At 42.0% G+C, this 13,337-nt stretch overlaps 1 protein-coding gene across 1 annotated transcript; it reads right to left on the minus strand.

The window, feature by feature from the left end:
* Positions 1-6,043: 6,043 nt before the first annotated feature.
* Positions 6,044-7,880, minus strand: LOC132975000 (glial cell line-derived neurotrophic factor-like). Its single transcript, XM_061039346.1, has 2 exons — positions 7,615-7,880; positions 6,044-6,757 (listed from the first exon to the last, which is right to left on the minus strand). Exons 1-2 carry the CDS (start codon positions 7,823-7,825, stop codon positions 6,192-6,194), a joined length of 777 nt encoding a protein of 258 aa, XP_060895329.1. The 5' UTR covers positions 7,826-7,880; the 3' UTR covers positions 6,044-6,191.
* Positions 7,881-13,337: the final 5,457 nt, after the last annotated feature.

The following is a 13,337-nucleotide window of genomic DNA, read 5'->3' on the forward strand; positions in this document are numbered from 1 at the left end:
TTGTCCTGAAAAATGACCAAAGTTGCCTTTTCACATTATGTGCAGAAGTCCTAAAAAGGAAAAAAAAAAATTAAAGAAAAATCGTGCGTGCATGATCATTATTATGTGTGCACAAGTTAGACAGACATCTTGTGCACACAGGATAATAACCTGAAGTGTGCACAGCGTATATCTTATGCACACAAGTTACTGTAGATGATAACATGTTGGAACAAGAAGATAATTATCTTGTGTGCAGACTCCATATGAGATTTTCCCTGTCAGACGGAAGTGTGGGTCTTAAGAGGAAAGATATGACCTTAAAGGAGATGAGGAAGTCGTAGTGTAATGTGTACAACATATCCAACATGGCAGACAAAGCAACAGAGTTCAATGCCATGATGACAGTTTTTTTTACCATCATATCATTGCTACGTGTAATTGGACATATTACATACATTATCAATGAAACGATGATGATGTTGGCGAGCAGATAATGGTATGAAGAAGCTTCAGTCACGCCTGGTTTCATGATTTAGATATCACAAACTCTTACCACTTGCTTGCAGTGAGTATTTCCTGGGTATTTCCGGCTGCATTTTCACATCTGCTCATCCCTGACTGCTTGAGGATTAATTACAAGATGGCTGGAAGAAAAAAAACTGGATTAAGTCAAGGTGAAAAATGTATTTGTTTGCGCTCACACCTGAAGATTTTTGGAAAAAGTCGAGTTTTGTGCATGTGTGAATGTAGCTGATTGAGGCCTAAGTCCTAAAGTAACACCATGTAGAGTTGTGCCAGTATTTAGCACCTCTTTGGAACACCATACCACTTAAACGGCGATCACTTGTGTAGTATTACACTCCTGTGCAACATCATCCATCATTACATGATCCTCTCACACCGTGAACAAAGGAGCTGAAGACTCATCGGACTAATGACGCTATCCTCTGACCGGCAGTTAGCTCTCATGATTTCCTCTTTTGTGCACCGCTGAAAGATTTACCGTTTAGCACCATCACGCTTCATCCGGAAAGAGATCAATTGATCCAGCAGTAGAAGAATACAGTTAATGGCTGCACTCGATGTAAAGTTTCAAAATGAAATAAGTCTTTGGAAAGTGTATACTGTGATTCTTAGTTAGCTTAAAAGCTTAGAATTAAATTCAGCTTGCGGCTCATCTTTACAGAAGCCTGAAGCAGACATTCATTTTTTCCTTCTCCGTTCCTGTGATAATGAGTACATTCCAGTTGTTGTTTTTTTAAATCTCGACTATTTTATCTCAAGATACAATTCTATAATTCACTTAGCAGACACTTTCAGAGAGTAATTACAACACAAGCAAGGATCTAAAGAGGAGGAAACAACGTCAGTAAGTGTAAACGAACAGCTTCAAGTCCGAGGTGCTGACAGGAAGTGCACAGAGGCAAAGCACAACATGGACAGCTGTTCTATATAGAGATAACAACATAAAGGCTGGTGAGTTTGTAGAATGGATCAATCAATATGTTGGATGAAAAGAAAATATAAACAAACGTTTCTTTGGGATTTGTCTAATAACTTTTCTTGAGCGAGGAAGCTTAAATAAACATTTGATATGGATGGTCTCCAATATTTATGTAGCCTATAATTTGATCAAAAGAACGTATGATCCGGATCCCGATGTGACCTTTGACCTCACCAGATCTCAGAGGTCTGTCTGTGCTGAGCTGAGGTGAGGTGTGGGATCCTTTCCTCTGGCAGTGGGAACACGTCACGTATTAGAAAGTGTTCTCTGTGTGATCTGGGTGAGGTAGAAAATGAAATGCAAATTTTGCCCCCAGACTTTGGAACAGCCTGCCAGAGGGGATCAGACTTGCAGATGCAGTTCCTTGTTTTACATCCCTACTTAAGACATTCTTTTACAAAACTTGTTTTACTCTGTGACTTTGTTTTAATAGTTTTTATTTCTATTTTATTAGTCTGATTTTATTGTCTGCCTGATGCTTTTATTGTCTGTTGTAAAGCACTTTGTTAGTTGTATAGAAAAGTGCTATACAAATAAAGTATTATTATAATTTTTTTAGATTTGTTTTCTATGTCGGGTGAAGACAGGACAGGGGGGTGAAGTCAGAAATTGGGGGGAGAGAGAGAGAGAATGGGGAATAACATGCGGGAAAGGAGCCACAGGTTGGTTTTGAACCCGGGCTGCCCGCTTTGAGGACCACAGCCTCCGCACACAGGGCGCATGCACTAACCGCCGGGCTAACGGCGTCCTCTCAAAGTGTCATTTTTTTGCAGAGATCATGAGTTCCATTAAAAAGAATTGAAGGCTTGTCTGCACAGTTTGGCTCTCTTAGTCGTCTAACCAGACTGCTGTGACTCACAGCTTCGGGGAGACGGAGGCATCGGGACGGCCTGTGTAATGTGAGAGAGCGAGGCCGGATCAGATATCGACCACACACATCCGTTAAGCAAGATGTATACTTATCTTCTCATGTGCTCCGACTTCTACCTCTTTTTTTCTCCCTCCTCTGGATATCAGCAACCGTTTAATCATGCTGTCTTCTCGTTGTCCTCCCTTTCTGTTCCAGCGCGTCCGTCTCCATTCCTCATCCTCCTGTGTGTTGTGTTCTTTATGTCGTAAGATGTTTAAACAATCGTCACCGACAATCTGTCTTCCATCCCTCCCTGATCGTCTCACCTTCCTTTTATTCTGACTCTATAGTTTCTGTAGGTGTAGATTCTCTATTTAACGCCTGTTCCTGTCATTTGATAACATCAGCTTCTCTTCATCCATGTGTGTTACAGAGGACTCTTTTGTCCTTCTCTCTGTTACACAAAAGGTGTCTGAAATACACGATTCATTTCTGCTTCCTCTGAAGGTTTATTCTTACTCTGAATTCTGTTTTCATCAATGTCTAGTTTTTATAACATCTACATTAAATCAGGTTTAACCCTTTATGGATCAGTTAGAGAAAGGCTAGTTATAGGAGATCTACGGTGGCTGGGAAGTTCAAAGCAAAATTACAAAGTGTGAAACAAAATTTTAGACAAATTTGCATTTTGAAAAACAAAATTTAACGTCAAAACAAACAAAATGACCCCTCACTCAATCGCTTCCGGGTCAATTCCTGCATTTGGTACATTCCCTTTCACGTCAAATTCTGTCGTTTGTAAATTTGTTCGGGCACCGGTCAAAGTGTTCTACCACTTGTACTTTTGTCTCAGCGCTTGTGAAAGTGTTTCACATCTTGTACATTTGTTTTGTTCTTGGTAAAAGTGTTCTGGTTTTGTAATTTAATTTAAAAAAATGTAAAAAAAGTTTTTCAAGGGGCATTGGTGGTACAGTGGTTAGTGCGCGTGCCCCATATATGGAGGCTACAGTCCTCCAAGCGGGCGTCCCAGGTTCAAATCCCACCTGTGGCTCCTTTCCCCTCTCTCTCTATCTCCTCGATTTCCGACTCTATCCACTGTCCTATCGCTCCATTAAAGGCACAAAAAGCCCAAAAATAAATCTAAAAAAAAAAGTTTTTCAACATGTAAATTTGTCTCAAATTTTGTGAAAGTGTTTCACACTTTGTAATTTTGCTTTGAACTTCCCAACCACCGTAGAGAACGGCTTTTTGTAGTGAACTCATCCTAAAAAGACTCAAACAATAAAGAACCATACATATTGATGCAGTGGTTAGCGCTGTTGCCTCACAGCGAGACGGTTCCTGGTTTGAACCCTGTCGGTCAGGTGGCGTTTGCGTGCTCTCCTCGTGCATGCAGCTAAATCCTGTTACCTTAAACTGGTTTCATCATTTGGAACATGCGAGCAAGATGATCAACTAGATTGGTGTGTTTCAGTGAACAAGAGATTTTTCCAGCCCACTGCAGCTCCACCTCTTTGCCTGCTTCTTGTTTAGTTGGAGTCAGTATTTCTAATATGTTAGTGTTAGGCTTCATGACGCCTCTTCTCTGAGATCATACATCCATGTTTAATAGATGTTTTTACAGAGGTGAGTGTACCAGCTCTTAGATAGACATAGTTAAATTCAAAATTTGAAACGTTGTAGGAGGAAATACATGGAAACACAAGAAAACACAACAAAAGTTTGGTAAGAAACACTAAACGCACCCACAGCTCCACATGGACACCTTTTGTCATGTGACCCACACTTCTTCTTTTATATTTAATGTATAGACTTGTTTGGCTCAGTCTGAGATGTCACATCACTGTAATAAATAAAGTTTATTCTTTTTTAGGAAAACAAAATAAATATGAATAAGTTAATAAAATAAAAGCTTTCATAAATACATTTCATACATGTAGAATATGTTACAGATGCCCTTCATGGTAGACAGAATGAGTCCGCTGATTCTTCCATTGACAAACACAGCAGCACTGTGAGAACTGTTAATAATCCAACGAGTTGAAAAACAAATCATGATATGAACATGTTAGTCAAAGTGTAATGAAACCCCCTGATCTTCTTATGAACTCCTCTACTGATGGACTCAAGGCAAATGTGGCTTCACACATAAACAGTGTTGGGCACGTTACTGAAAATTAGTAACTAGTTACAGTCTCTGCTATCAAAAGGAACTGAGTTACAAACAAAGTCACTGCTTTATGGTGTTGTAGTACTCAAAATCGGTCTAGTTCTAAGGTTTCGTCCTTGTCTTGGAATCAAAATTATTTTTACTCGGTCTTGTCTCGGCCTCAGACTGGGCGGACTCTGGATTTTAAATCAAGACCACCACTGACAGGCTGTTTTACAAAGTCATTACTGTGATTAGAAGGAAGCCCCATCTTTCTAAAAGAACAAATAATGTCAATTCATTTGTAGTTTGATTTGTATCCCCCGGTTACGGCTGCAAACTTCCCAATGTTACGGTCTAAGTGAGCGTCACGCGTGATATTTATGGTCTTGGTGTTGTCTCAATCTTGCCCTGTCTTGGTCTTGGTCTTGATCCCTAAATGTCTCGGTCTTGGAGCACTCTGGTCTCGGGTCTGTCTTGGGCTCGGTTAGTGTGGTCTTGACTACAACACTACTGCATTATAAAAGTAACTTAAGCGTTACTTTTTTGTTGACGTTCACATTATTTAGTGTTGCAGTTTGTAGGTATTTTACTAATTAGATCTCTGAAGACGACACACTCAACAGTTGATATGAAGCCCGTCGCAAACAACATACCAGTCTATGTCTATAATCCGGTTTACAGATTGTGGAGCAGACGGGGCTTTAAATCCTTAAAGTCCGCTGAGCTAACGTGAACTGAACCTGGGTCTCGAGTGTCTGCGGCAGCGGGCTCTCTAGAAGCGGTTTGTTGTTCAGCTCGGTGCTTTGTGCTGACAAACAGAAGTTTTCCTTCTTTGCACATAGACTACTACTCCCTGCTATATTCTTGTCGTTTAACACGAGCAGGGGGAAAATAATGTCGCTATTTCTGAGACAGAAACTTCACGGCTGAACGACCGCCTGCCTGTGTGTGTTACAGTTTACCGCATGCAGCGTTCTTTCCCCCAGGATGTATCGTGCTGACGTATAGTGTAACCTGGTCCGCTGAATCAATGTCAATAAACCTTAATCTTCACATAGCTTAAAGGCTTTATATACGATTTTTTCATCCAGCAGATGTCGCCCTTGAGCACCAGCATGAAACCAAAACAACTCGCGCTGCATTGTTGTGTTAGCATGCTAATGCTAGCGATCTTTATTATGCTCGTATCTTCACACTGCATGTAAATTTACCTGAAATGAGCGTGATCTAGAAACACAGTTAAGCAGTGAGTACAGTATGTTATTCTTCTTTTCTCTAGTCCCTCAATTAAACAACTTTTATACACGAGGGGAGGAGTCAGCCGGCCGTCCGGGCGATGTAAACAAAGTGAAGATAGGACTCTGAAAACTCTGAAAACATCACAGACAGTGGGACTCGGGTGTTACACCCATTGTAGACAGTCATGACTCACAGAGTTATTTTCAGAGGATATACTTGATTTCTATTATATTTAAGTGTGAAAAATCGCATATAAAGCCTTTAAAGTAACGAGTAACACTGGCTTTTAAATGTCAGTAACTGTAACAGCGTTACCAGATACGTTTACTAGTTGCCGCAAAAAGGCGTTTAGTCCATAACGGTCAGAGAGTTTCATGTTAGTGAGAAAAATCTGGAGAAAAAAAAACACTCAACATCAGAATGAACGTAAAAATCACACAAAGCTCGACACCAGTTCACGCTCTCTACACACAGCCACATCTTCTGGCAGAGTGTTTCCTCACGGTGTGGTAGACGAGGTTGTCGTCCAGGAACGAGAGGTCATCGTCGAACGCTATTGGCCGACAGCAGGCCTGAGGGGGCGTGTCTTTGGCGGGGAGCCTCCTGTTGTGAGCGAGGTTGTAAAGGATCTTGTCGTAGTTTGTCTCCGACTTCCTGCAGGGTCCCGAGCAGTACCTGAAGATCATTTCCTCGCTGGAGCGGTACCCGAGTCCGAGGTCGGTCACGTTGAGCTGGATCTGTTTGAGCATGCAGCCCGGCCCTCGTCCCTTAGTTCTCACCTTCCTCCCCGTCTCCCCCCCCGTAGCCCCCAGTCGTCCTCCAGTCCGGCTCTGATGGCTCGCCCCCTTCTTCCTCCCCCTCCTGTGTCGAGCCCGGCTGCTCGAGTCCTCTTCAGGGGGAGAGAGGGCGGCGGGCGAGGAGGTAGATGAGGACACGGTGGACGAAGAGGAGCGGCGTATTCGACTGATGGTCACCCTGATGAAGTCCACCACGTCTTCAAATTCCTCCTGTGGGGGCTCCTCCATGATGTCTGAAACACATGCAGAGAAATGAGATTCTTTCAAGGAAATATTTGATATTCCAGCAACATGTTGTTTCACTTTAACACCTCAAACTGACAGTTGGACCATACAGTGTTATGTCAGATATGTGGAAATGGTACACAATGTTTTTTTTCCATGCAGAGAAATTCCATTCGGACTGATTCATCCAAGTTACAAATGGATCCCAAACAGAGTTGTATGTTTTAAAGCACTGAGGCATTAAAGGAACAGCAGCAACTAGCCGTGTAGCATATAACACAACACACCAAAATGATTCACCAATATCTGGAAAAGAAATCTACAAGCTTCCTATTTGTGAGGCTTTGCCAATGAAGGGAATATGATTTGGTTTAAAGCTGCAAGTCAGACAAATTATGCGATTTTCAGTCTTCACATTTGCCTATTTTAAATATTGGGACACCTTGTTTTTACAATTTAGCATTTTATAAACTAAACAGTTATTAAATTAGTAAGAAAATAATCAAAAAGAGAAAATACTAATTTTAGCATGTTGTATGAATGCTGTGGAAAAGAGAGATGGGTATAAAGTTATGCAGTTAAAAAGGTCTGAAGTTGTAAAATGAGGCAGGCCAGTTAAAGTCAGAGTCCAGAATGAGACATTTCTGCAAATATGTCGATGACTGGATCTGGAACTGGACACCACATTCATCCACAGCATGCAGATAGAGAGTGGCTGTTTCTGCATATTTTCAGCAGTTCATATAAAATCTCTTTTAGAAGAGTGGAACAAGTAATGAGATAGAAAGGATCCAAGAGTGAGCCAGTCTGCGGAGTACACACTCCATGGCACTCCATGCAGACGACAGACGCGTAAAATTCTCACCTCCAGCCAGCGTCTCCTCCCAGTCCGCTGTGTCCGCCCGAGCGCGGCTGATGCCCGGGGAGGTGAGTGACAGACGGATCTGAACCGGTGGGAGCTCCAGGGGACCCTCGGCGGCGCGCCCTCCCCTCTTGGTGGAGCGGAGCAGCGAGCTGGCGTGCACCGTGGCGCTCAGCAGTATCAAACAAGTGGTCAGACTATCCCATAACTTCATTGTCCGCTCGAGTCCGGCAGAAGGACATGGCGCGATTGCAAAAATCAAAGGAGTGAAGCCACTGAAAAACGGTCCAAAATGAGTGTAAAGGTTGCCTGTAAACTGCACGCTGTTACCCGCGGGCCAGATGGCAAACGCTACGCAGCGTGGCGCAACATCCAAGGAGACACGAAAGCAAAGGCAGACGCGCAAAACACAAAGCGAGGACTTCCCCCTGAAGTTTTTTTTGCAATCCGACGACAATCATCTAATCCTGGGAGACAAAAAAATACAGAAAGAGTCCCAGTTTCCAGTCCTTTACCCGGGTTTACATTCAGTGCGCAAAAATGCAGCGACTTCTGCTCCTTCCCTGTCGACATCAGATCCGACCTGAGGAGGAGAGGTCTAACAGGAGAGATGGGGAGTGGTGATGACGTTTCAAGGACCATCCTCTCTGCTCCCTCCTGTCTCCACCCCATGAAGACTTCACAGAAGGGATGGAGCCGGAGTTGAATGATTGAACTCCAAGGTCCAGGAGTTGTTGAGGGTGGAGGAGTCGTGTTATGAAAGAGGCTCAGTGTGTGTGTGTGTGTGTGTGTGTGTGTGTGTGTGTGTGTGTGTGTGTGTACTCAGATGGCTCAGAGGGAGAGAAAAAGTTTCACACTTTCCACTAACAACACTCCACGTTCCCCCATCCCGCTTTACAGTCGAGGTTGACATTGGATGGGAGGCATGTTTCTAATCAGCCAGTCAAAACAGATTGAATAGACTCAATAGATTAAGTTTGCTACTTAAAACTCCGAAACCATCAAGGGGGTTTGGATTGCTCTCCGTCACAGGAGCTGATGTTTAACTTAAGAGTCCTGCCAGTAGAGAACACAGTTTTGGTTTCATGATCGAAGGTGTAAATTCGTTCTTTGTGAATTTCTCTTGGAGCAACTTTCCAGGTCCAGAGGAGCAAAGAAACAGTTTGAAATGATGTTGAAATCAATTGAATTGCATTATGTAAAAAATAATTAATGACATTATATCACACCAATTCCACAGGGCTAAACAACCACAAAAAAAGTCTGCAGGCTGAGATACATGCAAAAATAATTTATTTAAATAAAAAAATGTAAAGGTGCTCAAAGTGAAAAAGGGTGAATAAAAACAGCAGCACATTAGAAGCCCTTCCCCTACTCACAGGGGCGCCCCTCCCCCACCCATGGAATTGGTGTGCGGGTATCACCTCTGCAATTTAAAAAAAATGTTTTAGTGTACTTATATGCACCCAGGTGTCGCTCTTTATATTTCCAGAGTAGGTGCAGTCTCTCACCTCCTGACAGGATATTGTTTAGACACACAACAGACTGTGTATGAATAACTCGGCCTGTGTTCTGTGAATACTGCAAACTGTCTTTGGAAGCGTATTTGAACAAACAACTAAATACGATGGTTGTTGTCATTTTCTAAACTTTTTAATGAAGAACCAGCTGTACATTTCTTTCGTCCCTTGAACTTCCAACGTGCCGATACTTGGCAAGGCATTCTGGGAGAGTTTTCATAACACTCAGTTTGGAGAGCTCCTCTGAAGCATCAGTACATCCTACCCCTCCAGTTCAACAAGAATCTGGACACCCTACCCCTAGATGTGAACATGCAAACAGTGGGGTTAGAGTTAAGGAAGGGGAAAGGAGTATACTGGGACTGAGCCTGAGTGTCAAAGAGAAAGGTTTGCAACATACAGAGGCCCTAAGGGGACATGGGCAGAAGAAAAAAACAAAGAGTACTTTTCTGTTGCGACCCAGAAACTACCTCGTGTGTGGAGATAACTTGTGTGCACCAGAAACTATCCCAAAAGTATTTTGGTACACAAGAGAGTACATGGTGCTTAGAAGATAATATTGCATGCGCATGAGATTTTATGAGCTTTATGGTATTTTGCAATCTCTGTGATACAGAGCTATCACAAAGAGTTTCACGTTCTAATAAAACACTTGCTGATGTGCAACATGGACCTTCTCACGAGCACATGACATTTGATGAGGAGCATGGGTGTGTTTTTAGTGTGCATCAGAAACTTATATTTACATATTTTCCAGTCCATGTCCGTTTATGGGCCCCGTCGTTACAGAACTCAAACAAACTGCAAACGGACTTGAGGAAGGGGAGTCTTTAAAACAAGCATTAATAAGTGTCAGAATGAAACTGCTACCTCTCCTCACCAACAGCCTCCTCCATACTTTACTGAATAAATATCGATGGGACTGTAAAATAAATTCCTCTTTTCTTTTGCAAACATAACCTGGCAAACGCTGATCAAACTGTGCTGCATGATTGAAACCAGAGTGTCGATGAACAGAAGTGATCTGAGGACTTCATGTGCCTGAGAGCTCTCCTTCCAAGAGGAAAGTTAAAAGTTGTTTATTTCACTTTCAGTCCGCTTACTGCACTCTCACAGCTGCTGTGTTTTAAGCCTTTTTGTTCAGGGTAAGCAGAACAAATAGTGTATATCAATCGTAATGTACACCACATGAACATATTTGTGTCAGAGTCCACATGGAATAAGAAGAGATTCACCGAGACGTGGAGATGAAAAGACACTAAAGCATCAGTGCAATCATTTTAAGGCATTAGCCCGATTTAATATATTTCATGCAATCAGCTGGTAGAAGTGTGTTTCGATTTAGTCCGCTAATGATTTGAGTTACCAACTTCTGAGACACATTAAAACTCCTTTTTGTGCTTTGTTTTGTGCAAGAAGAAACCACATGTGATTCTAAGAAGAACGTATGCTCAACTTTCTCTGCTACAGTGATTGTTCTGGAAAAAAATGCACCACTGTTCTTCTGCACACAAACTGAATTATTCCAGGGAGAAGAGAAATATTCCCCCCCCTTTCTTTTTTCTTTAGCTCTCCAGCAGAACAGAAAAAGCAGTTTCCTCAGAGGTAGTTAGGTTTACAAGTTTAATGTGAAATACATACTGTATCTGTATGCGTGTGGATATGCAAATGTGTAAACATGCACAGCTATGCACCCTTGAAGTGTAATGTTTCATGATGAATCATGTTCATGTCAGTGCGTGCACACATGTTTGTCTCATTGTATTGTAATAACTTCACTACTCGGAGCATGCAAAAGCCATCCGTGCATCCAAATATGCTCAGAAGATTTATCATGCAGAAAAGCAGTTGTCTTCCGCTTGTGTTTTCAGGAGTCTCACTAATCCCTTAGTAAGGCTTCCTTTTCCGCTGGTGCTCACTAAACTGTATGGAAATACCTCATCCTCAAGCAATTACACTCCTGCAAGCCGGGCAAATACTCCGAGCAGATGTGCGTTTCCCTCTTTGCATGAAGGCATGAAGGCTAATCAGGAGCTAATCTGAATCTGACAGCCATTTTTCGGGGGCTCAGTTTGACTCACATGAAATAGGCTAATTGCACAGGTCATTTCAGCCGTCATTATCGGCCCGACATGAAACCGCATGCTCCCGGAATATCCTGCGGGAGGGACGAGTTGACAGCTTGAATGGACGTCTGATTTGGGACGTTGCTGCCGGTGTTGTAATTAGCAGAAAAAAAAGAATATCCTGTCTCTCCACAGTGATGGGGAGACTCGGAAGATCTGTGATAATCCTGTTTTCTGCATTTGCACGTTTAAATCTTAGAGGGCAGGAGAATCCACACTTTGTTTTTCCCCTGATCTATAGGAATAGTTCTACGGATAGTTACATCTATGAACATCTCTGTATGAATACAGAATCTTTAGGTGAGGGAGAGGACTTTTGTTTGCAGAAGTGTTCTGTTTTGCAATTTGTCGCCTGAGAAGTTTTGTCCATTTGACATTTCTGCAGGATTTGGAGACAGTGTATGGAGCCGTAATGCAATCTCAGAACTCAATGGACACCACCTGACTTGAACGTGGCTTTTGATTAATCTCTAAACATGTCTCAACATTCCAACTTCAATCCCTAATCCGGTCAAATTTAAGTAATGAGCGGAATAAAAAGTCTTGGTTCAGATATCCTTGAAGGTATAGTATGTAGAATTGTATGACGTTTACATTCAAGTATATCTAAATTAATTAAAGGGGACATATATTGACAACTTCTACAGTGTTTTTGAACATTTATCTGGGTAACCTGAGTGTCTACTGACCCGCAAAATGTGAAATAAACCCATGCAGTCCTTTGTTTGTGGTCTGCATAAGTCTTACAACACAGAGAAAAATGCTCCGTTTCAAATGTGCTCTCCTTGTGATGTCACAGTGGGATTCTGGTAAAAAAAATCCCCTCTCCTCCCCTGGTATCTCCACCCATGGACTCCACCCCCAGCTTAGAGCAATATTTTTGTGCAGGTCCACCATTTTTATTCTCACTACAGAGGAGTGATGTCTATGGGGAAAACTCAGGTCATTTCATTTAAAGAGACACACACACCAAAACGGAGCGTTCTGAGAGAGCTGGTTTATACAGGGTCACAAACCTCCTCTGGTGCTTGATTCATATTATATTTTGACCAAAGCACAGCACAGATGTTTCATTTAGACCAATTTTAGACCAGTTCCTTTTCACCGTGGGGGAGGGCGGGAGTAGCAGAGAGAACTCCCATGATTCCCCGCTAACCTTGATGTCATCTTTTGTTTTTGTTTTGATTGAGAGCCCCCTGGCGACGCATTTTACATACTGTGCGTTTAACCTGCTGAACTGAATTACAGCTGGCATCACTGGCAGTCACTCAAGAGTTTTACATCATCAGACTGGAACAGGTCGCCCTCGACATTTTATGGGTGTGATGTTGATCGATGAGCTGGTTCTTTGTTTAAAACGGAAATAACTCAATAACCTTTTGACAGATTTCCATGAAGTGAGGACACATTAAAACATGAAGTCCATTGACTCTGATGATCCCTGACTTTCCACATCGTGCCTCCTACAGATTGAAATTGATGGATAGTCTGCCTTTATAGAGTAGCCCCAAATGGACATGCATCCATTCAATTTTTTCTTGCTTTGTTTTTCTCATGATAACGAGTAATTTCCGGTTGTTTTCTCGAGAGCTTGACTTATTTATCCCATATCAACAGACTTGCAAAAATGCAAAACAAGCATCGAAATAGGCTTAACTCACCTCATTAGAGTTGACAACGGCAGCATGGCACGACCAGACTTGTGTTTTGTTTTCTAGATCTACAGATAATTATTTCATAATCATGAGAAAAGGGTTTCTATTATCTCCATAGGTTGAGATCTTCAAAAATAACCCGAAATTACTGTTTAATACTGAGTAAATAAAATGTATGGATGCTTGTCTGCTTAGGGCTTCCGTACCTTTACATTGGTAGTCTATAGATATCCATATTTTTCAGTCATCGTCCACAGTTCGTCAGAGTTGACCCTTTTTTTAGATAAAGATGCTGGTTGGTGATCCTTTGACTTTTCATCAGCACCATGATGAAATGAGAAATTTCCAGTTTCTTTTTTTTAGGTCTACATTATTAACTTGAGTTGCAAAATCACAAAGCAAACATAGAATGGGGCTACTTATGG

Source organism: Labrus mixtus, chromosome 5, assembly GCF_963584025.1.
Source record: "Labrus mixtus chromosome 5, fLabMix1.1, whole genome shotgun sequence".
Classification (NCBI taxonomy): Eukaryota; Metazoa; Chordata; class Actinopteri; order Labriformes; family Labridae; genus Labrus; species Labrus mixtus.

Bases quoted from the DNA above. Each gene is read 5' to 3' on its own strand.
- LOC132975000 (XM_061039346.1), bottom strand. From the start codon at position 7,825: ATGAAGTTATGGGATAGTCTGACCACTTGTTTGATACTGCTGAGCGCC. The intron at 6,758-7,614 runs GTGAGAATTTTA...CATGTGTTTCAG, and splicing joins GGAGGAGACGCTGGCTGGAG to ACATCATGGAGGAGCCCCCA.